We start from the raw sequence: 25,722 nt of genomic DNA, 5'->3' as shown, positions 1-25,722 counted from the left end.
TAAGCGCAGCTTCAGCGACTATTTTATAGATGCTTGCCGCCTTGGACTGGGCCAAACTATTTTAAAACTATTTTAAAATTTTACACTCTTATTTATTTATTTTTATTTTTCTAAATATTGATATTTTTAGAATACTTACATTACATGGAAACAACCCATTAATATTAGAATAATTATTTAAAAAAATTACTTATTTTCTTGAGTTATGTTTGTTAAACAAGATATAGTTTTAAAAAAATGGGATATGAAAAATATTCTACATAAATATATTTTTTTATTGTATTTATTAAATTTATTCAACGACACTTAAAAAAAAAGTTACATAATTTCTTATCTAAATTTTTTTTAGATAAATTTATCTTTTTCCCTCTAAATATAAATTTATGTTGATTCTTATAGATAAAAAAAATGACAAATGTGTCATTCAATACATTTCAAAAAATTTAACAAATAATTTGATAAAAATTTTAAAATACTCCTATCATTTTAACAAACACTACTTTAGTGTATTAATATTATTTTACACACCCTATTATTGATTTCAACTTTAAGGTGCTCTCAATACAAAACATCTATTGTTCTTTAATTAGAGAAAATATTCTCAATCTTATGAATGATTTAATTTTGTAACTTTAAATAAGTAGTCACTTAATAAGATGTGAAGTCATAACTTACACAATTATAATAAATTTGTAAAATATGTTTACTAGGTTACTTTAAGTTCCCTTCATTTTTTTCAAGAAGTAGAGAGGTGTTGGATTAAAACCTCTTTGTTTGTTGAATCAAGCACTACTAACAAAGTTAATCCGGAGGCACTTGTTGGACGAGAACAAGTCTTTGTGGGTAAAATGGATCCACACGTTTCGGATTAAGAACAAGTGCTTGTGGATGCTCCCAGTGCCACATTTGTGCCCCTGGTACTGGAGGAAACTCTTACATATCCAGCATGTGGTCAGAGATAAGTTTGGGTGGAAGATGGGGGATGACACTCGTGTTTTTCTATATGTTGCCCAGAAAAATACTTAAGAGAGGGGTGAATTGAGTTTTTTAAAAATTAATAATTTTAACTCTTTTGAAAACTTTTAAATTTGTGATTTTAATATGTGGTGATTGCAGTATGATTGAAATTAATAAAATCACACAATCATACAGAATAAGTGAAATTTATAGAGATTCGGCTCTAAAGAGCCTAATTCTTTCTCTCAAGACTTAGCTTGAGATTTCACTAGGGAGAATCAACACTAACTTTTAATTGGAGCTAAAACTAATATACAATGACCACTAGTATACTACTAGCAAATACAATCCCCTCACACAACAAGTGAGTAAAAATAACAAATTTATAACCAGAAACAATTACAAACAAGTCATTAACAGTTGAAAATTCCACCAACCAGCATACTTTTAGCACTTCAAAATTTCTCACTCTTGTTTGAATGCTTTATCAAGTTTGTTCTACCTTGAGCCTCCATACTTACCCTATATATATACATCTTCCAAACACACTAGTCATTAAAGAAAAAATTAATATAAAATTTGAAATTCAAAAAATATTTAGATTTTCTCAAACAATAAGAAAGCATGTTTCACTTTTAATTCAAAATAAATTACTTTTTGCATGAGAAATCAAGATTTGAAAATTCAAATATAAGTTTTTGAGACATAAATGATTAAAATAAGAAAATATATTTAAAAGCAATTCTCCTTTAATTCAAAATAATTTTACTTTTTGCGTGAGTAAGAGAAAATATGTTTAAAAATAAATCTCATTTAATTCAAAATTTGAAAATTCAAATGTAACCTTTTGAAACATAAATGATTAAAATAAGAAAATATGTCTAAAAATAATTCTCGTTTAATTCAAAATAAATTCACTTTTTGCATAAATAAGAAATCCATTTATCCAGAAATGAAAATTCAAATATAAAATTTTGAGACATAAATGATCAAAATAAAGAAACATGTCTAAAAGTAATCTATTTTTAATTCAAAATAAATTTACTCTTTGTGCCCACTTTTAATTCAAAATAAATTTATTTTTTTGTATGATAAAGAAATATATTTATATAATAAAAATATTTTTGTTATCATCAAAATCGTATTTACTTACCCTTGAGCTTAACACTATAGTATGATAAGTGGCACCCCTTGGGATCCTTGTTGATCGTTTCTCCTGTCAGCTCTCCCGACGACTTGGTATCTTGATTACGGCCCGTGTCTCTAACATCATTGTCGATGGTAGGTGGGCGTGGCTGTCGGACTAGACATCTCCATCCCTAGAGCTTATCCAGCATTGGATGTCGAGGCCCCCTAGGGTTGGTCACCATGATGTGCTGGTTTGGACCCTAGCTCAAGATGGTACCTTATTTGTTAAGTTTGTCTTACAAGGGTTGTTAGAGCAACGGGACCATGTCCCTTTGTATTAACTTGTGTGGTTTGGGTATGGAGTCCCTACGTATTCATTTATTATATGGTTAGCAGTTAATGAATGATTATATACTCTTGATCGTGTTAACCTGTTTCTTCCATTTCCCAATAGATTTTTTCTTTACAGGGCAGATTCCTAGAGACACAACCATTTGTTCTTTGATTGTTCTTATTCTAGGCAAGTGGTGTCATTTTTCTGGCGTTCAAAGAGGTTTGCATAGCCCTGGCCTCGATGGGAGACGGGGGTCTTGTGGGTGGCTACTCGATGGAAAGGTAAAAATCCTTGGCATGTTGCTAATTGCTTAGTCTTGCAAGCGATGGTTTATTTTTTGTGGTGTAAACGTAACAACCAGTGTTAGCGAAATTCCGAGCGATATGCGAACTAGCTCGCCTATCAAATTCAATGTGCCGTGTGGGCACAATTGGTCACTATCCCTTTTTCCCATACTCTACAGAGCTATGCAATATGGCATTTCTGGCGACTCCCTACTGACCAACACTCCTAGCTTAGGTCCTTGTATTGACGGTTCTGGTCCGGAATGTGTGTTCCTGTATGTGTCATGGGGCCATTTGGTGACACTTACATGTACATCCTTCTAGTCCTAGATTTTCTCTTTGTGCTCATTATTAGTTGGTGGCTCTTTCGAGGCTACATTCAAGTTCATTGTTTGTTCTTGGTCTTCTCGATCAACAAGATGTCGTGCATTAGAGCGCTTTTCGCCTTGGAGATGTATTCACTTGGAGTTGTTCTTTATTTTCTTTTTCATATACCTCTGTTGTTTTCCTATGTTATTTTGATCTAGTCATGTGTGAATTTTGAGTGTCTATTTTCATTTCTGTAATATTGTGCATTAAGATATGCTCTGATTTGTGTCCTGTATAAACGTTTTCGTTTTATTTATTCATATCTTTGTTGCTTAAAAAAAAATAAAAGATCCCGTCATTTTAATTAAGTTTCACCTATAAAAGCTAAAAAAGAAAATACAAATGTAAACCCCACTAAATAAATATTTATCTAAAATTTTATTATTTTTTATTTACACGTAGAGAGTGGGGAAATTTGCTACTATTTGATTAGAAAATAGAAGAAATTAATTAAGATATATATATGTACTGAACTCTTGGACCTGCAGCTACCATTATTAATAATTTAAAGAGCCAAAGCCAGCCAAAGCTGAATACATATATACACAGAGAAGGCCAAAGACTTTCTCTAGCGTGCAAATTTTGAACAGAGACCTCTTCCATTCCAACCTCCCTCATTTATTATTCCACACAGTTGACTCAATACTCCGCCCCCACCGATATCGCCCCCACATTCTTATGTTTTACCTCAAGAAATTGTATATTTTTGTCGCAAAAAGTCTAATTCATCAGCTTGACTAATGGGTATCTGTCACTGTTACTAAGCATGGGGATTGGAATTTGGAGGAGCGGATCATGACCCCGTAAATATCTTTCTAAGAGAAAAAAATATATATTATTGTGGCATGACATGGCATGGTTTTGATTTGTTGGTATTTTTTTGGTTTATATGAAAATTGGTTGGAAGATTAATGAATCTAAAGATGCTTATTGTTAACCAAATGCATGTAAAGCCTCTAGTTTGTCCCCCTCTCTTTGCCGACTTCTTGCATTGTCACCCCTATCTATCTATCTATCTCCCATGCAAATCAGTAGACCTACCCACCTTCCTGAATTCTGAGTGGGAGCAATGTCCTCTTCAACCCACCAAATCACAACTTTTTTGGATTGGGATGTGTAAGCTTCAACACATTGAACAAAATAGGCGATTTAGCATGCCATATTCGACTTTTTAATTTTTATATATAGACTTTGGCACCTCACATATGAGTGGCACCTAACGAACGCCTCCACCTTGACAGTAGCCCGGCTTCAGCATTAAATGTAGGTTTCAAGGTCAAAAGTCATTATCTTTCCATATTAGCATTACATGTTTAATATATAGTTTAAGACTAAAAGAGTTAGCGAAAGTGATTTGTTGTCGGAGTGTTCGGACAATATATCAATTGCCTGTTGTGAGCAATCGGGGGAGGGGCGTGGGACCTGATGACCCCACTCTCCTTCACAATAAATCGAGATTGAAAGAGTTAGATATTACATAAATAATAATTCGTCAAGAGTTCTTCACAATAATTCGAATAATTTTAATTTGTGTGAAATATAAATAATAAAATATCAAATTGGTCAGACAAAACTTAGACATTGACGAAACTCAAATTTTACATAAAAATCTGATGACATTGATTTAATTATCAGGTTAATTACGTTTGATTAGTTAATTGAATGGAACGAGAATTGATATAATAGAAAATGAGAATGAAAACTCATTGGAAACACATTTGTTAATGGAATTTTAAATTCATTTAGAAATGCCTGTTCCCTTGCATGTGAGAATGGGCATTATTCCCTCTTAAAATGGAAAGAATTCTAATCCATTATATAGAATAATATGGTAATTGCAATTTTACCTTAATTTTTTCTATTATCATAATTATCATATACTACCATCATTGTCATCGTCGTGGTCACTATCATTAGTGTCTATCTTCATCCATCACACCACCACCATCATCGCGACCATTCAGTTAATAAATATTACTTATCTAATTATATGTATTTTTAAGTTCAAAAACTTAATTAAAATTTATTATAAGGTTATATGCTAAGATTGGGTGAAGTTTTTAAATAAGATAAGAACCAAAAAAATATTTTTAACACCCAACAAATTAAAAATTAAAATTTTATTTAGTAATGAAAAATATACGATTTATTTTTATTATAAATATATATAAATACTGGATATGGTTTGGGACACGTATCTAGTTGTAATAATTAATGAAAGCAATTTGGGACTAAGAGAGAAGCAGAGGTGGCCTTCTAGCGAAGACTCCAACCCAAACGACCAAAATTAGTAGCATATAATAACATGAACAATTTTATTTTTTTTTATCATGAGATTGAGATGGATTTATTTATATATAAACTAAACTAAACTAAACTAAACAAATTGATTAACCACTGTTAATAAAATATATAGAGAGTTGAGATAGATAGTTGTTATATCAATGAAAACTTACTGTTGTTGTTCTTTAAATATATTCATCATTGAATAAATTTCCTGGACCAAGTATAACAGTGGCCTGCAAGCACCAACAGCTGACTTGTTCCAACGCGGTAGCGGTGAGAGACTAGTCTTTGTGGCCCTGTTTGGTTAGGCTTTTATTTTTGGAGCTGGGTAGTGCTTAACCTTAAACTAAATAATATTTAAGTTAATAATGTGTTTATATAAATATATTTTTAAGCTATCAATTAATAATTATGTGTTTCGTTTAAAAGATTTGATAAACTATTACAACTTGATAGAAAGACGAAAATAGACATGCTATTGAATGAGGTAAAATTTTATTATTAAATGTTGATAAATCATACATAATTATTAAAAATATATTAATACAATATTATTATATATATTATATATGTTATATATAACAATAATATTTATATGTTTATTGATGTTTTATATATACATATATACACATATACACCTAGACAATGATAGCGGGAAGGAAAAACACGGACGAAAGAGATGAGGGTGGGGATGGCGACAGGCAACGACCGATGGGGCGATGGACAACCGACAATAAAGAAGTTGAAGCAGATGAGGGTGATAATAGATGAAGGAAACGATGAGAATAGCGACCGATGTTGTTGATGGGGGATGAGAAGCAGTCAATGAGGGCGACGACGATGGCTTATAGTGATAGTCGGAAGAGTTGGGGCAACAGGTAACAAGAGACAAAAGTTAAAGAAGAAGAGTATGAGTAGAAATTAGTAAAAATAATAAAGATAAAATGATAAAATAGTCGGTCAATATAACTTATAAATTAGTAGTGTTTTACAAAAATTCCCCTAACAACTTTTGCAAAACACTATATGATAGTAGTTTTTAAATTATCTAGCTTAAACGTTAGTGAGGTGCACATAAATACCTTATCAGCTTTTCTTAACATCTTATAAATTATTGATAAAGTTTATAAGCCGTTAAATTAGTTTGACAAACACGTTGTTTGTGTTTTGCTGTACATATATATATATATATATAAATGTGCGATTAATTCAATTGACTTGATTTGATTTGTTTGTGGGATCCACCAAACGTTAGAGAAATGAGAAGAACGATTGCAAGGTGAAGCTCACCTAGCAAGGCAAAATGAAAGCGAGATTTTAGATTTTTGGACAGACGCATGGCCCTAAATTTCAATCCCATCTCGCGGATGTTTTTCATGTATACTGTGTGTGAACACTCTTTTGTCTTAGATAGAAGAGTTAGTGGTGATGGCAGGCAGAAAGTGAAAGACTGCAAAAATTGGTCGGCTCTGTGAGCTGTTTACTCCGTGAATTGTCAACAAGAAGGACATGTAAATCGCCACCCACTTCAGTTCAGTCCAAAGTCCAAACCTCACCAAGTTTTGGACCTTTTTGGTCTCAAACTCCCCACGTTTCAGAAATGGATGGCCACCATAATTAAACTCAACCACCACTTGCCACCTGTTGCCTTCTCTTTTTACGATAAGCTCTACTACCCTCCTCTCCTATTGTTATAATTTGAATTCATGATTCTTTAACATGAAAAAGGGAAATTGGTATCACAATTAGTTTTAGGTTTGGACAAAACAGGGGTACTACTTTAAGTAATTGACAATCAAGGTCAAAACATTTGGGTGATTGAGATCGACCAGTAATATGAGTTAGATGATTTAATCCATTTTAAGTGACTAGTCTCATCTTAATTCTTTTGGGCACCATCACTTGGATTTTGCTAGAAATAGAGAATGAATTATAGGGTGTTAGTTAAGGAGCTAGAGAATAGTAGAGAAAACAAGTAGAAGAATATTTAAGATGCAATTGATAATTGGATAATGATTTAGTTAGTTGTTGAGATACCAAATCCTGTGAGGGTAAGAATCATCAATGTGGAGTGGGCACACCGGCATGTGTATTGGGATCCGTTTCCATATGGGTGGTGAAGGAAGGTTCCACTGGCTTCCATGGCTGGATGCCCAAACTTGGCCTTGACTGAGATAGAAAAGAAAGTATACATATTATTATATAATATGTCTGTTTTGACCAAGTGTTTGCCAGTTGCCACTATTGCGTTTGTGCATTTCCCAAAGCCAAAACAAAGCTCAACTGTAAGATGAGTTATTCTTAACAGATTTCATATGAAGACAACAAAAGAAAAAATCCGAACACTTTTTATAATACGGTTCTAAATTCGGATCTAGATCCAAATCTGAATCTGGATCTACAACCGCTATGTGCAGTTGCAGAAGAAATTGCTAACGGCAATTGAAACTTCTTTCTCCATGGAGGAAGTGGGCAGATGGGCCGTTGGGATATCTATTTTTGAAAAGGAAAAAAAAAAAAACTAGAAAAGCTCTCTGAAAAATCTCTCAAGCATTTTTTTATCTGTGCGTGTGACTCTTAGGTTGTAGATACAAACAAGACTCGCTGTGATTTTGTTTACACCAGTAACTCAATCGTTTGATCCTATCTCTATTGTGCAACTAAGTAGGTCCGATTTGATTTAATGATTTATTTTGTTTCATTTTTCCAACACTAATTATAATATCTCCCAAATTATTGAAATGCCAACACTTGACAATTATGCTAAGGGGAAATTACACTTAAAATCCTTAAAATTTAGATTTATTGTAAAAATCACCCTTATTATTTGAAAAAACGTAGAAGGGTACCCTAAACCTATATTATAACATTGCGATTGTCCCCTCTATTAAATAGTCATCCAAAAGGTCAAATGATCTCCGTTAATGTTAGCAAAATGTGTATAAACTTCTTAAAATATTTTTGCGAACTCCAATTTAGTCTTTTAATAAATGACTAAATTAGCACTCACTTGCTTTAAAAACCACATAACAAGGTTTAAATATGGATCTTGATCAACAAAAAAGAAGGATTAGGGCTTTAGATGGAGCTATATACATGGAATGGTAGAGATTCAAAATCTTAGATGAACCATTTTGTTGAAAATGAGGGACTAGTTTTAGCTTTGTGCTTTCTTTGTGGAACATGCAAAATATGAAACATATATAAAACTATTATTTGTGCTTCCTAGGAAGAAAATCAAGTTGTTTTGCTCGTGTGACAACTTATTTCATTTGCCCAGTGGTTATGCAAAGCGGGCCCCACATAGTTAGGCCCATTAAGGAAACCACTGGGCACTAGCTCACTATGTGGGCCGTCATTGACCTCAGAGGGCCCTGATCAAGTCTACTACTTACTGGGCCTAAAGTCCACCTTTAAAATTTAACATATTGGTAATGTTAGGGTGTTCATGAGTCTGAGTAAACTTGATAATTAAATGAAACTAATGTAATTGGGTGGGTTTTCTCTTTAACTTAGTTTGACTTTGGTTCCCATATATTATTATTATTTTTTTATCTAATTGGCATTGGGTTAAGACCATTTGGTCTATGGTCTCAACCAAACCTGACAAATATAATGCTCATTTTTCCTAAGATTGCCTCTCTTTTAAATTTTTATTTGGTCAAATCTATTATCTTCATCCAATTCAAAAGTATAATATCTTATTTGAAAGGCTTCCCTTTCATTTTAAAACGTTGTAATGACCTTTTATACTTCAAAAGAATTATGAAATGATTATTTTATCCATTCTCTTATTTTTCTCCTTTCTTAATAATAATAAAAAAAATAAAAAAAACAAATAGCATATAATTGCTAAATGTTGTGATAAGTGATTCAAAATTACATGATAAATATTTGCATTTGATTTCTATTTCATGTGTATGTTATTTGGCCTTAATTTTATTTGTATTTTTATGTTATTTGACTATGTCTTATATTAGCTGTCGATTCCTTTTAAACAGTGATTGTGTGACTTACATTCATTGGTCTTGATATACAAGACTGCTATCAAATCTTAATCGTCACTTTTCCACTTTGATAATCAAGAAACCCTAATCGGTTAAGAGAGAGGTGATACAATCCATGAATTCTCCAATCCGTAAGAACTTTCAATGTATTGCTCTATTTATAGTTCAAATCGCTTCGTCGTGGGAGGTAATGTCAAGAGACAATGGTGAGTACTATATTTGCACGGTTTGATGTAGTTTGTACTCTATTTGTATTATGTTTTCTTGATGTAATACTATAAAAGTTATGTTATTTGTTGATTTGGTATAATCACATTATATTTTCTTTGATATAGTAAATTGACTAGGGACAAAAACCTTTATCATGATTAAGATCCTTTTACGGATCTAAACATGTATATCGTGTATTCTGTTTTGTGTTGTGTTCTTAGTGTGATTGAATTATTTCCGATTCGATTTCTCGTCTTGATTATTGGTTTCGTTTTTGATTGGTTATATTGATTGCGGGATTAACATTGCTAAAACTATTGCTTCAACATATAAGTTATGTGGTCTATTAGCATTTTAAAAGACATTAATTAATTATAATGACTAACGTGATTTTAAATTTAAAAGTATAATATTTTATTTAAATGTTTTAAAGTAAAACAATTAATTTAAATTTAATTCTTAAAAATATAATAATGAACTTAATCCTTAATCAAAATGTAATAACTTATTTGATCTAAAAACATGTCATCTCAAACGAAGAAGCAGACAAAGGAGCAGAGCACCTGAAGGAGGGGGTGTTATGGACAATGATAGCGACCCCTTAACGTCGGCCCGTCCGTGTGAATTTCTGAAAGAAAGACCCAAGGCCTCCACGTCACCATTTCCGTCTTTCTTCCGGACGTCTGTTGTCACTTTCTCGGGAAAAAGTGAGAGAGAAAGATATTATAATTTAATTTCCCCTCATCTTTATCCACTCGCAGCAGCCAGCCAGCCAGCCAGCAAGCAAGCGAGCGAGCAAGCTGCTCCGCCCCGCCCTGCCTTTTCTTTCTTTCTTGGAACGTCTCGCTCTCGCACGCATCTTCCCGACAACTACAATTGCATTTGCATGCGAAATTTCCATTAAAGATTGAACTCTTTTCTTTCTCTTAATTGCACGCCTCCCTCCCTCCCTCCCTCCCGCCTTATGTCCAGCCCCTTCTTCTGATTGCTCACTCAGGATGGAAACAAAAACCTTTACTTGATTTGATTTGATTTGATTCCTCAACGCATACATGCTCTGGACAGAAGATGAAGACTTCAATCAAGTTGGAATTTACTTTCAATACATCAGATCAGATAGAGGTTTGACTACTTGTTTTTCTTAAAAAAAAAGAAAAGAAAAAACTAATAGTGCAATTTATTTAGAATATAGCCGTAAATGCTTGCCAACACAAAATCAAATCTTTAGACCCCAATCACAAAATACTCTCTTATCTAATACATTTGGAATTTGATTCGATTCTAATTTTTTGAAGTAAGATTCAATTGAAGGTATAATTAGTGGAATTAAAATGCTTTTAATATTATTAAGATGACATTTACTACTATGATGGCTAATGTGATTTAAATTTTGAGATTATAATACCTTATTTGACTTTTTTAAAATATAATGACTAATTTTGATGTTAGGTTAAGATATAATAATTTATTCGACACTATACCTTAATTTATACTTTTATCAAAAAATAAAAAAAAAATAATGGAGGTAAGTTGTATAGTGTGATTCCCTTTAATTATATGTATGTATGTATGGTATACTAAAATTAAGAAACTCTAACAGGGGGGGGGGGGTATCAATTGAACAAAACGAGAAGAAGAGGGATGCAAATGAATATACGAAAAGTAACGGGGGAAGAAAGTGAAAGAGATGCTAATTAACCTTTCCAATTGTCTGCTAATCGCCCTCGAAGATTCTCCATAATCCAACACACTCCTCAGTCTCCCGTTTTCATCATTCCCCAACCCTTTCTCAGTATTGACCCCCCCCCCCCCCCCTCTCTCTCTCTCGATATATATATATATATGTATATGTATATGTAAATACTTTTCTTTAGGGTTCATACCTCCTTCTTCCTCCTCTGATCACCTCCTTCTCCACTGGGATTTCATTTTTTCTTTTATGGCTTATCAGCCGGTTCCGGGAACTGGGTCGGGCTTGCAATTCTTGAACTACCCTTTCGGCGACACCACCTTCACCAAGGTATTCGTGGGAGGCCTGGCCTGGGAAACCCAGAGCGAGACGCTGCGCCGCCACTTTGAGCAGTACGGGGAGATTCTCGAGGCTGTTGTCATAACCGACAAGCACACTGGCCGCTCCAAAGGATATGGCTTTGTGAGTGATTTATCTTTGGCTGAAACATTTGATTCAAGGGATAAACACTCTTAATGTTACTGTCCAAGTGTTATCGGAGTGTAATTAGTTTGTGGTAAATCACTTGATGTCAGTAGCATGACTAACATATTTGTGCCAGGTGTTTGATCTATATAGTATGGTTGTTTTGACACTGAGCAGCGTGTTCATTGTTAGTTATACCACCCTTCATGCCACTTGCTGTTGTTCTGTATATTTTTGTAATCTAATTTACCATATATGAGGTTCTGTTGATGGTGTTTGGCTTGGATGATTAGTTTGTTTCAAATGCACGACCATGGATCTGTTCGTATTAAAAGAAGCAAATGGGATTTTCTTTTTGAGTTTCGGGCTTCTGGATGGGCGTTGAGGAGAATTTATAGATTTAGTCACTCTACGGGTGTTTGATTTGAGGGGCGTGAGACAGAAGTTAGGAGGCTTTTTCAAAAGATTGAGCATTCTAGGAATTTAGAATCTGCTACGAATAAAAAAGTCCCAATGAGCTAGGAAGGAGAGAAAGAGGTGAATTTATGAGGAGCTCTTGGGGCCCAAGGTTAGCAATTCCTTGATGTTCTTCTTTAGGGTAATTTCTTGTCTCAAGTTGTAATGAGATAGCTTGTTAGAATTTAGTATAGTGACTTGATTTTCTTATAGTTTAAAAAAGCTGAGAAGTGAATGCATTTTTGTTGGAAAATAGGTGATTATACCTAGTTTAGATCTAGGAAAACTCTTATTTGTCTCGTATTAATAGATTTATGGTGTTTGTTGATTGGTAGGAGGAGCCCTTTCCAGATGTTTATCAATTATGAGGCTATATCAAATCATTCTCTTACAAAACTTGGTTGTAAGTGTCAAAATTTGGGCCCTCCACCCTTTCAGTTTGAGAACATATGGCCCAGAGAAGAAAGATCTGTGGACCTGGTAAGGAGATAATAGGCAGCTAGAAAATCGGAATTATTACAGGACTCTAAAAAGTGGAAATGGGAGGGTTTTGGTAATGTGATAGTTAGATTTAAATGGTGATCCTATGATATCAAATAATTGGGTGAGAAAAATGGTAAGGAATTTCTTTTGGTGGGTAAGGAGCTGTTTAGTGTTGATAAGAATTAAGAAAGGGAAGGTTGGTAGATTTTGGCGCGACATTGGCAGCCCATTTGCAATTTTTGCTGTCTTCTTATTCATTTCCTTTATGTTATGTCTTTATTTACTTTATGTATTTGTGTTGGTTTGGATATTACAGCTATAGGGGGGGGTTGTTAGAGATATTCTATAGGGGAGGCCACGTGTAAAGGGGCCTAGGAAAAAGAAAAAATAGTTTGTTATTAGGGTGGGGATCTACTGTGGCAACACCCAAGCTAGAGGTATAAATATCCTCTAGGATCTGCTTGTAGAGGCATGTGAAAATTCAGAAGAAATCCTATCTCTTCTCTCTGTTTTCTCTTCTCTCCCTCTAATTCCAATCTCTCTTACCTTCTTCTTCTTCTCCATAATCCCTACTGCACTCTTTAATTCACACTGAATTAGAAGGTGGTTCTCATTGTCACATTGGAGTTGTGACAGGTAAGTGTATCAAGTTAATTCAAAACAAATATCTAGAGTGCTATGAATTGTTGAAGGGGGATAAAAATAAACAAAGTTACCACACACACACACACACACCTTTTATATTTGCCAGAAAAGCAAAAGAAAGAGAGCGTAAGAGAAAAGGGAAAAAGTTTTAGAAGGAGAAAGAAAGAAAGGCAAAAAAAGAAAAAGGATAAACCAGCTAGTGAAAGTAGGGGTTGGATGAAGAACAGTGGTCAGTCGCTGTAAGTTCTTGGGGATAAGAACTCTCTCAAGAAGAGGAGAATTATCATAACCCCAATGATATAATAGTAATTTAGTAGTAGTTATTTTGTTATTTTAGTAGTTGTATTTTCTATTTTACTTTGTAGCAGAATTACTTACTTACCTAAGGGAAGTAGCTATATAAAACTACTAGAGCTGTAAAGACATCATTATGTGAAATATATCAAATTCAAACTTTTGATTCTCTCTCTCCAAGTTCTCTCCCTCTCGGATCTGACTGCTCTTCCCTCCCTCATCTTCGCTTTTTCTCTTCTCTCTCTCCTTCCGAGTTCTTTCTCTCTCTCTCTCGCCACTCTAATTTGCCTCTCTGATTTCACTATTCTTCCCTCTCAATTCTGTCTGTTAGAGCCCTTTCTGTTCTAACTTTCTCGATTTCTTTCAATTTCCATTCTAAACCCTAGGTTCATGAAAGAAGGGTTATGTTAAGTATGGTTTTCCATGAGGTAGGTGGTCAATAGGGAGGATGGAGGGTTACACTGTTCTGGATTCAGGTTGGGGATATGAATTATTCAAGTTTGGGGTGAGTTGCTTAGGTCCATGATATTTAGGTGGGTTGTGGCTCTACGGTGAGGTTTAACTTGATGTTAGTGGGGTCATACACTCATAGGCCTTTGTATTGGGGTTGTTTGACCATTTTCCAGTTGGCTAGGGGTAAGAGGTTACCATGGATATATAGATAGAATCCCTAGACTTGAAAATTTGATTGCATTTGCTAGCATGTTCTACGAGCACCACATATTGGGAAGAAAAGTGGGGTGTGCCCAATGAGAAAAGAAATATTCTTTGTTTCTTTTATGGTGCATTCTGCAACCAAGGAGAGAGATTCCCTTGGATGTGATTTGGAGACTGATGCTCCTTCATTTGGATTGCCCCCCACCCCTCCCAATATGCTAGTGTGATTATGTGAATTGCTTACTTATCCATTTGGTGAAAATACAGAGCCTTTTTTCACCTTTCTTTGGTGTGCAATGGATGATGTTAGCCTGGACTTTGGACTTCATGTGCTCATGGGCTGGAGCTGTACATCTCTTAGACAAAAGTAGGGCTGGAAACGAGTCTAGTCTATATGAACCAAATTATATAGAACTCAAATTTTCTGGTCCAAACTTGACTTAAATAAAGCTCACAAACTATTTGACTCAACTCGATGGGTTCAAATGAGATCCAAATGAGCGATGTGTGAACCAACTAAAGCCGAGCAACTTGTGAGCTTGGATCATTAGCTTGACTCATTTAACTCAATTTAACCTAAATACATAAAAACCAAAGAAATCTTTAGCTTTCCAAAAATTAATCACTTGGAAAAGAAAATTCATGGATCAAATATGCAATAATTTTGAATTAATAAATTTTCTATAATCAATTATATATCATGTGCAAATTAAGTTTACTATAAGATTTTCATTAGTGAAAAATTAAATTTCTAATCACAAGAATAAGAATTCTATAATACTTAAAAATTTGAGATTGAAAATTCTTTCTATGTAATTTATTATTAAGATATAATATAATACAATAGTATTATTATTTCATGATATGTATTATATATGTATATGCAATTCAATCAAGCTGGCTCATGAACCAAACAAGTCAATCACATCATAAATTGAGCTCAATTCATTTATTAAACAAGCCATATTTTCGAACTAATGTTCAACTCATTTAGTTCGTGAACCCAACTTATTTTGCAAATTAACTAGTCTAGTTGCAAATGTATAGTGAGCTGGATCGGCTAATTTCCCGCTCTAAGGTCACAAAGGTGCACTTGGTTTGCCACTCATTTTTGTTGGAATAATACCTTTGAGGATGTAGAGCTTCTATTCATTTGCTTGAAGAGAACTATTTTTCCTTTTGTATACTTGTGGGAACCCTTTTCTTTTTATTATTTTCTTTCAGTTTTTGGATAAAATTTTAGTTACATGTCTATATATCTGCTATTTTCATTGTATTTTGATCATTCTGCCAATACAAGCCTACAAGGTTTGCTTGTGCTTCTTTTCTTGAAAGTGTTTTCTATGTCAGAATTAGATGTGTTCATTATGTTTTAGTGAAATGAACCTTTTAAGTCACAATTCTCTGCTTCCACCCATGCACTATGCTCTTCCCCTGCGACTTCCTCTGCTTTATTTCAATACAATTTCTATCAATGAGTTCAGTCCCATTTGATACTCCTTTGTATGTTTGTTTGGGCATTAGGTAACATTTCGTGATCCTGAATCTGCCAAGAAAGCTTGTATGGATCCAAATCCAGTTATTGATGGGAGGAGAGCAAATTGTAATTTGGCGTCCCTTGGGCGGTCTCCGCCATCTTTGCCTCATGGTACAATCTTTTTTATCTTTAAAATTTGTTGACCATTTACTCCCGCTTGGTTTTTGTTACTTAGTTTCAGGTACTTCTATGTGATAGTGTCTAGTTTTTGAATAAACTCTAATATATTGTCCATCTTTTGTGTGGTAGTATGTACTTTTGTCACTTTTGGTTGATCAATTTTTTTGCATCTTTTTTATTTTTTCATTTTAGGACGTCTACGATCAGCAACGCCCAATTTTGGAATGACCTCGATGCCTAGGGGCGCATATGCTGGAAGCTCCAATTTCAACCGACCTGCCCCTTACAGCTATCAACCTGGGGTTGTTTATCCTCCATTTGGGTGAGTCAGAATCCTTCAAGCAATGGGTCTTGTATTGTTATCCCAAGGTCGGCAGTTGAATTGTAGCTTGTGCCTTTTTCACCGGTTGTGGAGTCAAAGAATAAAATATTACAATTCTGCATTTCAAAAAGAACCATCTGATTCAATGTTTTCCATTGACCTTTTTCCAGGTGCTAAGGTGGCTCAGACACCTCATTATCTTTGAATTGGTGTATTCATCTCCGACTCTACGAAGTATAATTAAGTTGTACTTGGAAATTGGAAGACCATTATAGGTCGAGTGGATTTTTTGGATACTCATGCTTAGTTGATTTAGTTAACTTGGACCACCATTTCTGCTTAAGACCATTTTTTGGTTGCTATTAACAAAATAAGAAGCCAAGTTTCTCTTGTAAGATTACCAACTAGCATAACTTTAGTGAAATCTTTATGTGGTAGCATGGTAATGGAAGTTAGTCAAAGGCAAGAGGTCATGTGCTAATGTCATCTTGATTACAGGGCATACCAATTTGTAGACAAAGCATTTATGTATATGTGGAATTAAAATATTATTGTTAGTGCTAATTGTTTTACTCAAAGAAGTGAAAAGAATTATGTGTTGAAACAATTGATTTCATTACAGTCTTCTGTGACTTGAATGACAAGATATGTCTTGTTGATTTTACTGTATGTGATAGAACATCTTCTTTATGTCTAACAGAGATTTATTCCATGTGATGTCAAGCTCTTTATGCTTCCTAGTTACATGTGTACCTGACACTGAATTGTATATTGCCACACTGCCTAAATTGATTCAAGTGCTCATTGACCTCAAGAAATTAATATTTTCTTTGGCAGGTACGGGGGTTATGGGCCTGAATATGTTTATCCACAGGTCTGTAAGCTCAAATGTCAGCCTTTTGTTGATTCTATAAAGAAATGTGCATTCAGATCTAACGTGCCACATCCGTTTTCTAGGGTGTCTACAATCCTTATGTTGCTCAGCATTACCTTCAGATGTATGGGATGCCAGGCACAGTTAACACAAACATTATCCCCTACGGACAAACGGGTCATCCTCTCCCAAGTAATCATGGGTATACAAGCATTCAGGGGTATGCGCCACCAGTTCGTCATGTTCTTCCTTATGGGGGAGCCTATTTCAGTGGAGTAACCACAGAGAATATAGCAACAATTCAAGCACCATATCATACAGGTTCACTTTTTCAACCTCGCTCTCTCTCTCTCTCTATATATATATATATATATTTATATAATATACACACGTATCACTTTCTCCATTCCTTTATCTACCAGCTTCACACTAATAAAAATCCTGACTTCTGCAAATACTGGATCTGTTTGTCAAGAAAAATGAGCAATAGCTCCAGGTTGATAATCTTCCCAACTATATTGAAGTAAATGTTATTTTCCTTGTGCTCATGTCTCAGATGTCAGACCACTTCTTAATTCATGACAAGAACTTGTATCATACTCTGGATATTGGATTATGATGAACTTATGACATGTTGGGTGATCTATTATTGGGTGTGCCCTTGCAGCTATGTCAGATGCTCAATTGCTTTGCATCCAGAAGATTGAATAATCGTTGGATTGTAAAGAATTTTGCAACATCTTAAATCAAGATGATAGTACATCTAGTCCATCAATTTTTGAAGACCATTATTTATAGCCTAAGACATGGTACCTCCTTTTCTTCTTTCCCCAATTATTAATAATGTTACCTTTATGGAGTAAGAAATTCAACAACAATCACAATGCTTAATCCAACTAGGTTGGGTTGGCTACATGAATTCTAGACCTCCAACCATCTTTACTTATATCCATAGGCATCCTCTGTAGGGCCATCATACACTATGCCATGTTTAAGGGTTTCATGTCAAGTTTTCTTTGATCTTCCTCTATCTCTTTCGCTACAAACTTCCATCTACTTGGTTCATGTGTGTCTATCAGTCTTCTTTTCATGTGTCAAAACCATCTTAATTGTAACTCTCACACCTTACTTTTAATAGGAACTATTCCATAAAACAAAGAACCTCTAAGAGAGAGGCCTAAAAAACTGTTGTGACAGTGTGTAATAGTTGAAATAATGATTGGATCTCACTGTGCTGTTCAACCCTGAGTAAGGACTGAAAGCAAGGCATGCTACTATATAACACCATTAAAATGATATTGGTTCTATAAGTGACTTGATTATTAATTTATTCCTTTGAAAGTTAAAACTGTCAGAATTTTGTTTTTTTGTTGCTATTTAACTATCAGATATTTGTCACCGGAAAATAGCTTAATTGTCTTTTCCTGCCATCCTTGGAGGGGATTATAGGTCATATTCCTTTGGAAATTACCGCCATCCACCAAAATATAAATAAAGAGGGCATCCCTAGTTCACGGGGCTCCTTACTTTGTCAGGGTCAGAAGAAGGTTGTAGTTGTATCATGTATATAGCCTTCCTCTTGATTTTTTGCGAAGAAGTTGTTTTCACAATTTGAATCCATGACCTTCCAAGCACAAAAGAGCAATCTTACCATTGCTACCAAGACTTGCATTCACTAAAACATGAATAAATAATAGATGAAAGACTGACAATTGGTAGAAATCAGGTTTTGCACCTACGACAGATGTTTGATGTCAATTCTTGTGGAAATGCACGAAAATACACATATGCAAGTCATGCAAGTTTGGTTTTCCTAATCATAGGGTTCATTCATTTGTCAGAAAGGAACAGATAATGTTTTGTTTCCTCAGGAATACCTCCACCATCTCCAGGACAGACACAGATAATGTTTCCTGCTCGCCCTCCCAATTTTACTCAGAGCAGCAGTTCTGATCAAACAGCAGGTTGAGTGGTAGGAAGGGATGAAACACATCTTGAGGTAGAACTAGTGATATTGTTGCCCCCTCCTCCTTTTTCTGAATTATATACGATCAAGTTGCTTGATAATTATCTGCAGGCAATCCATAATTTGCAAGATGACTAACACCATTGCTACCTGAGTGGCGGACTTCAAATCTAGCCTTGCAAGTACTCATTGTCATGTTCAAGAGGTAATGCATGCTGTTCTCAATCTTTGGAAATGTCTATTTTTAAATTCTCAAATAGACTTGTCAAAATGGAAAAAGAAAATGAAAGAATCTCTGAGATAGATGAAACTCAAATGAGATTTGGTTGAGATAAATATCAAATGTAGTCATTCTTAAATCAGTTCTTACACAAATCAAGGGAGCTATGAACAAAAACTGTCTTTTCGTAATAATTTATTTAATAATGCAGTAGATTTTGGTAAAAATTTCCTGGAGAAATAGGAAATTATGAATGTAATATGCTTTTAAAGATAGTCACTCTAATATGTGCAAATCTCTCTAGCAAATTCCTGTTATAACATTTATGTGTAGGACTACATTTTCTTTGCCATTTTATCTGTGAATATAATCTGCAATTTTGTTCCAGAAGTAACCTAGTCACACCACCCCTAAAATTTGGCAATATCTCTGCACATCATCTAGGTCATCTGCCCATCTCTGTAAGGTTACCCCTTGTAATACTAAATTTGGTTTCCTATTTTATCTTCAGATATAAGCCACATATATAGTCAGAATTATCCAAAAGTAACTTAGTCTGTAGTCTATGCATTCTATGGCGAGTCTTCACGATGAAAATATTTTGTTAACAATATACCTTCCTTTGTCATTGACTTTGGTTGTATTTATAACTGTTGGACGAAATAAGGAAGATTCGAAAGTTAAATCAAGAAGATTCAAAAGTTAAAATAAAGGAATTATCCTTGTAGATTATTATTGTATTTCAAGTTTATATTTTAAGTTTGAAATTTGTATTTTAAGTTTGATTTATTCCTAGTCTTTAGGAGATAAAGTATTCCAAATCTTATCCTAAAATATAGGAGATAAGATAAGGAACTCATGTGTATATATGCAGCTGTATTTTCCAAGGATTAATTAATCAAGCATCTTTAGTTTCTGCTTGTTTCAATAACCTTAGGGATAAGAGGAATGTCAACATCTATTAAATTGGTTACATGCTAGGTGCATAACCACTTCATTAGCATGCTAAGTAGAAGTGTAGTAATTTGATTTTTAACACATGATCATGGAACCTAAGTAATGATTTCAGGTTCTCTCTACAACTCTATATTTTCTTATTTTCTTTAGTGTTTGGTGGGGTTGTTTTCTTTAGTGCTTGCTTTACGTCATCTGTTTTTTTTCCCTTTTTTTAATTTTCTTTTGTGCTAACTTTTATAGGTTAAGGAAGAATAACAATTTTAATTTACCTTTCTTTATGGTAAGAAAGTACAATGTACAAGTGCATTGAGGGAACAAACTTGTATACCTTCTTAGAAAACCTAAAGAAAAGATATACAGGAACCCTGTGGCCATCAAACTTTTGTAGAAACTCTATATCTCTCTAGAATGGGTTGAAAATCCCATGAATACACGCAAACAAAATGTTCAGAAAACAGCATTTAAATGTAATTAAGGTTTCATAATATACTCAGACATACAACAAAAGAAAAAAACTATTCTCTCTCTCTCTCTCTCTCTAAATAATTGACATGAGACAGGAAGGATCCATCTCCTGTGCATTCTTGCTGCTTGCTTATTCTTACAGGACTCCCACTTTGCATGATTAATCCGTGGGAACACCAACTGAAAACCAAAAACACTTAAAAAACTAGAGCGCGTAGATTTCAGCCAATAGCTAGTTAAAGACTAATCCCTCTAGTGCCCTATTACTTATGGTAGGCATGTCGTAATATTAAGTTTTGGGATCATTTTACAAACTTAAAAAAATATTGTCTTGGAAATTATTTTGGAATATTATCATCATTGTTGCAAGCCTCAAATCTTATTATCTGTGGTTAGCTATATGAATTCTAGCTCTCTAATCATCTTTGTCAATGACCATATCTTCTGTTAGGTTATTATACCCCTTATTATGTCTTAAGGGTTTTCTACCAGGTTTTCTTTGGTTTTTTCTACCTTTTCTAGCAGTTTACATCACAGGTGTATGTACCGTTCATCTTCTTACATGTTCAAACCATCTCAATTGTGCCTCGCTCATCTTATTTTCATTAAGCACTAATTTAACCTCATTCTAAATATAATATTGAAAAAAATATCTAAGAGAAGTTACTGAATTTGAAAACTTGGACTTGTTAAATAATTTAATATCTTGACTTGTTTTATAGTCAATATAAGGCATGGTAAAGAAAACGGGCATTATTCACAACACTGGGAATATCTAAGAGTGTTTGGATGGATTTTAAAGTACTCACAATGTATTTGAAATTTATTTTTTGATGAAATTGTTTGGGGGAAAATTTCGAAACTCTAAAGATTCGGAGAATTCTGTTTCCTTGTAACTTCTTAACATTTTTATTCCATTTTTCATTGTTCGAGAACTTGTGGTTCAATCAAGTGATCATTGCAAACAAACCTTCGCACATCATCCACTGCTTAAGTGAAATATTTCAGTTTCTTCTGTCATTTTGTCTGGAAGCTGCTTTGGTTGTTAGTTCCAATTTAATCAGATCAAGTGCAATCAACTGAAGTTGTTCATCCCCCCCAAAAAAAGTACAATCAACTGAAAACTGGGGATTCAGTAATTAGATTTCAAGTTCCTGTTTGATTATACTTCTATATTTCTGATTCCAGGTTTCATTTTTGTTTTCCTTGGTTTTGGAAACAAAACGACTGAAAAATTTCAGAAGCGCTTTTGTTCTTGTTCTCATATATTAGCAGGTTTCAACACCTCTTGGAGACACTTTTTCTTGGATTTTAACTAGGATATTGCTACAAAATTTCCTGAAAATTAGTGCCACACTTCATTCTCTAGGCTTTCTCTGAAAACAGAAATGGAAAACGGGCAGTTGAATATGTGCTAAATAACTTAGAAGGTTTTCTGAGTTTCATTTTTACTTTATACAGAGATTTTAGTCACCGATTGTATGACCTAAGTTCTAAATAACTTTAAATGTCCAGAACATTCTGCAAAACATGTATGCTTAAATTCTGTGCCAAACTTCCTTGCCCTTATTTAAATCCAGTGGGTGGAAAATGATCCAATATTCTTTGTTCAATCTTTTGGCAAAGCTGTTAGTTTAAAGTCTGTGCACTTATGTAGTTATGTCTACTGTAGTTGGACCAAATCAATCCTTCCCCACTGTTGGTTTGATAATCTGGGAAAAATAAAATAGATCTTGTAAAGCGTGCAATAAGTTTGGTTGATATAATTTTATGTTTGTTCTATGTATTAAAGTTTAATTGAAATTAGCTTGTGATACATTTTAGATTCATGATAGAAATGGAGGATCACTAAGTGCCTAACCAACAGAGTTGTCATCCATTCCTTCAGAATTGCTCTTCTACGAATGAAATGCCATTAGGCAGTGCAGAATAGAGAAGCTGAAGAGAGGTAGAGAGAGAGAGAGAGAGAGAGAGTTGAAATCTGTGTATTCAGTAACAATCTAAAACATGAGTAACGCTCTTGATTACACTCCTATTTATAAAGAAAAAGTATAATCCTACTAGAAATAGAAATATATATATATATATATTCTAGAACAACTAATCTACGAAAATTTAGAAAATAAGAACTAAAAATCACCCTTATCCTATTGTATTTAGAATTGTTGCCCCTAATATCATTCTTCAAACATGTGTTCTCATTTCTTGATTCCTATGATTAGGCTTTCATGAGAAGATAAATTCAACAACCTTGTAATAGATTCACTTTTTATATTTGGTTCATATTATGACACTGGAAAGGAGCAAAACTACCCTTGAAATTTCTGATTTTATGTCCAAACACCTTGTTATGAAACAAAGTGGCAGAAATCCGTATTTGCATTAAACCTGTGGGGTGGTTGTGTTCTTGGATTTTGAACCATATGGGAGGTTGAACTTTTCCTGTTGCAATATTCTTCAACCTGATCTTTATTTTTTTTTTACCTTTCCTTTTTCCAATTCTTTGCTCAATTTGTTGGCTTTTATCATTGCAGGTCATTGGAGTCATGGTCACCAAGGATGCAGTAGAGTCTCTTGTAAGATATTGAGTTGCTCCGAGCCCAGTGTTGTAACATGGAAGGGCGTGGATTGCTCTTCCACCAGTCTGAATCACAGACATGTCCTGCCAGTTCTTGAGTCACTGGTGGAGTATGAACTTGTAGATTGCTGGATTCTGGTTCCTGCAATCATGTAAGAGAGAATCAACATATGATTCTTAATTAGTTCTGACCCAGGGTTTGGGTCTATTGCCAAATCTTACTTTGTGTCAATGGTGTCTAAAGCTTATTCCTCCTCGCATGATATCAGGTCGTAGTTGATGGAGGAATTAATCACTTAAAATTTTAGTGAGTTCAGTTCATTTTACTCTTTATTGGACAAAAAAGGTCAATGAAATTTGACCCAATCTGCAGATCTCTTCTTCTTTTCTTGGCCTTTGGGCTGCATTCAAGAGCTTGTACTCTTGATTGATTCAAGTAGTGGATTAAGAAATTCTGATCCAGGTATTCCCCAGATAACACTGCTTGGAAAATTATATAGGGATTGTAGTCTGAATATCAAATTACATGGGCAGCCGAGTTCTGGTGATGATGTAGTCGTTTGGGACATTTCCCAGTCATTTAGAAGAAACTACGGCTTTTGGCCTTTAAATTGTTATTCGATCTGAGTATTATTCGATTTGATCAACCTTACTTGTCCCTGTTTTAGCAGCGGACTTAAAATCTGAAAGAGAGCAGTTCCCTATGGCTGGTTAGCAATTACCAAGTTTGGTGATAATGTAGAGGTTTGGTATATAGGCGTTTTTCTTGAATTGGGCAATTTCTATGTTTGGTTGTTTGAAAGCAGCCATGCTAAATACCCCAGAACTTAGTTGTCTTTACAAACTTGGGTTCAGACAGTTTTTTTGAAATATACAATTGCTGGATTGAAAGCACAGAGAGAAAAAGCCGTGCCCCCAAAGATCAATGCTCTATGGCTTGTTGCTTCATTGCGGTATTGTTCAGCCTTTTCTGCAAAACAAAGGCTGTATGTGAAAACGACCTTTATTTCTTTCTGATTTTTTCCAAGTGGAAAGCTTTAGGGCACTGAGGATGCCGCGTTCATTGCTTTAAGCCCTTAGTGTTGTACTTTGTTGAAATGTATCATGCTAATGGTGTACTATCCCACAAGTGGTTGCGCTCTCATGTTGCTTCCTGGAAAGGGTTCAAAACTTTATCCTGCAGCTTTCGTTAATGGCAAAAGGTATCTGATGCTGATGCCGGAAAAATATAAAGTGGCCAAAACAGAGTATTTTATTTTCAGTAGAGCTGTATATAATTATTTGGATCATATAAATACCCATTTTAGATTTGAGATTATAACTTGTTATCGTGTACCATTCATTTGATATCAGCTCCATGTGTAAGCGGGTGAGTTTGAAAACATGTTATTCCTCCCTACCACCCAAGTGGTAGCTTCATCGGTGGTGGTGTTTCTGTAGTAAAACTAAAGATCCCAAATTTGGGTTTGGTACTAAAATAGGTTTAGGGTACTCAAATGGATCGGCTATCATACGATTTAACTGAGTTATGCCTTGGAAGAGTGGAAGAGTTTACAATGCCGTCGTTATTAGTTCTTAGCAAAAGTTGGCTAGCTAGTCTGGTAAACTTTCATCAAGTTCAAAGGTATTATGGTAGGAGCTTGTCGGGATGGTTGTTTAATGTGTTTTAAAAAAATTAGGAGTAATTTTCTCCTGAACTTTGGTGGTTTGAGTCCCTTTTATAAACATTTTATATGGTTTACTTTTAACATTTTATGTGAGTTTATTTTTTAGCACACATTTTGCAAGATAAATATATATATTTTTATTTAACCGAAGAAAAAATATATATACATATATAGGAGCAAAATATTAAAAGTAAGCCCAAAAAGATGTTTATAAAATAATTCAAACCAAAAAAAAAAATGAACCTCGTCCGGAGTCGTAGCGGTATTTTTGTTTATGTGAAGGTGGCAGCCATATGAACATGCATAACAATGCATGTTCATACAATGCATTCCAGATGGATAACAATGCATTCCAGCACAGATGAACCAACCGCAAAGGATTTCAATCTCAGTAAAAGGTGAATATATACATACATATATCGAGGCGTTTGATATAGAATTCTTTTTTAAATTATTAAAATTTATTATTCTTAAAAATATTTTTGAGAATCTTTAATTTTTAAAATTTATACAATTTTAAATATTTTTAGAAATATTAAATATTTTTTATGAGAATCTTATATTTTTATGTTTAATTTAAATATAACATTTCTAAAAATAATTGTGAAAAAATTATGAACTTATAAAAAAATAAGAAATATTTTAATCTTTTTTTTTATTAAAAACTTTTCTTAATCTGTGAAAATAAAAAATTTACAATCTCCTCCAAAAAAGTTTTTTTTTTTTTTTTTGTGAAAAAGTGAATTAAAAA

The 25,722-nt window shown here is 34.0% G+C and overlaps 1 protein-coding gene across 2 annotated transcripts; it reads left to right on the top strand.

Annotated features, from left to right (window-relative positions):
• Positions 1 to 11,299: 11,299 nt before the first annotated feature.
• LOC127804608 (uncharacterized) lies at positions 11,300 to 24,625 on the top strand. 2 transcript variants are annotated; one of them, XM_052341483.1, is made up of 8 exons: positions 11,313 to 11,727; positions 15,790 to 15,913; positions 16,115 to 16,244; positions 17,082 to 17,118; positions 17,202 to 17,439; positions 18,990 to 19,117; positions 19,196 to 19,289; positions 23,261 to 24,625. In XM_052341483.1, the coding sequence occupies exons 1-6, from the start codon at positions 11,515 to 11,517 to the stop codon at positions 19,085 to 19,087; spliced, it is 840 nt and encodes a 279-aa protein (XP_052197443.1). In that variant the 5' UTR covers positions 11,313 to 11,514; the 3' UTR covers positions 19,088 to 19,117; positions 19,196 to 19,289; positions 23,261 to 24,625. The 2 variants fall into 2 exon arrangements, with proteins under 2 accessions (XP_052197444.1, XP_052197443.1); XM_052341484.1 differs by lacking the exons at positions 19,196 to 19,289; positions 23,261 to 24,625 and adding an exon at positions 17,786 to 17,927 and having other exon boundaries at positions 11,300 to 11,727.
• The last annotated feature ends 1,097 nt before the right edge of the window (positions 24,626 to 25,722 follow it).

This window comes from Diospyros lotus, chromosome 6, assembly GCF_014633365.1.
Source record: "Diospyros lotus cultivar Yz01 chromosome 6, ASM1463336v1, whole genome shotgun sequence".
In the NCBI taxonomy this organism is placed as follows: domain Eukaryota; kingdom Viridiplantae; phylum Streptophyta; class Magnoliopsida; order Ericales; family Ebenaceae; genus Diospyros; species Diospyros lotus.
The sequence above is the reverse complement of the archived record's forward strand: the minus strand, read 5'-3'. Positions and strand labels throughout refer to the sequence as shown.

Coding starts and splice junctions, on each gene's coding strand:
- LOC127804608 (XM_052341483.1), top strand. CDS start 11,515: ATGGCTTATCAGCCGGTTCCGGGAACTGGGTCGGGCTTGCAATTCTTG. Junction 15,914..16,114: donor TCCGCCATCTTTGCCTCATG/GTACAATCTTTT, acceptor TTTTCATTTTAG/GACGTCTACGATCAGCAACG. Junction 17,440..18,989: donor TCAAGCACCATATCATACAG/GTTCACTTTTTC, acceptor TTGTTTCCTCAG/GAATACCTCCACCATCTCCA.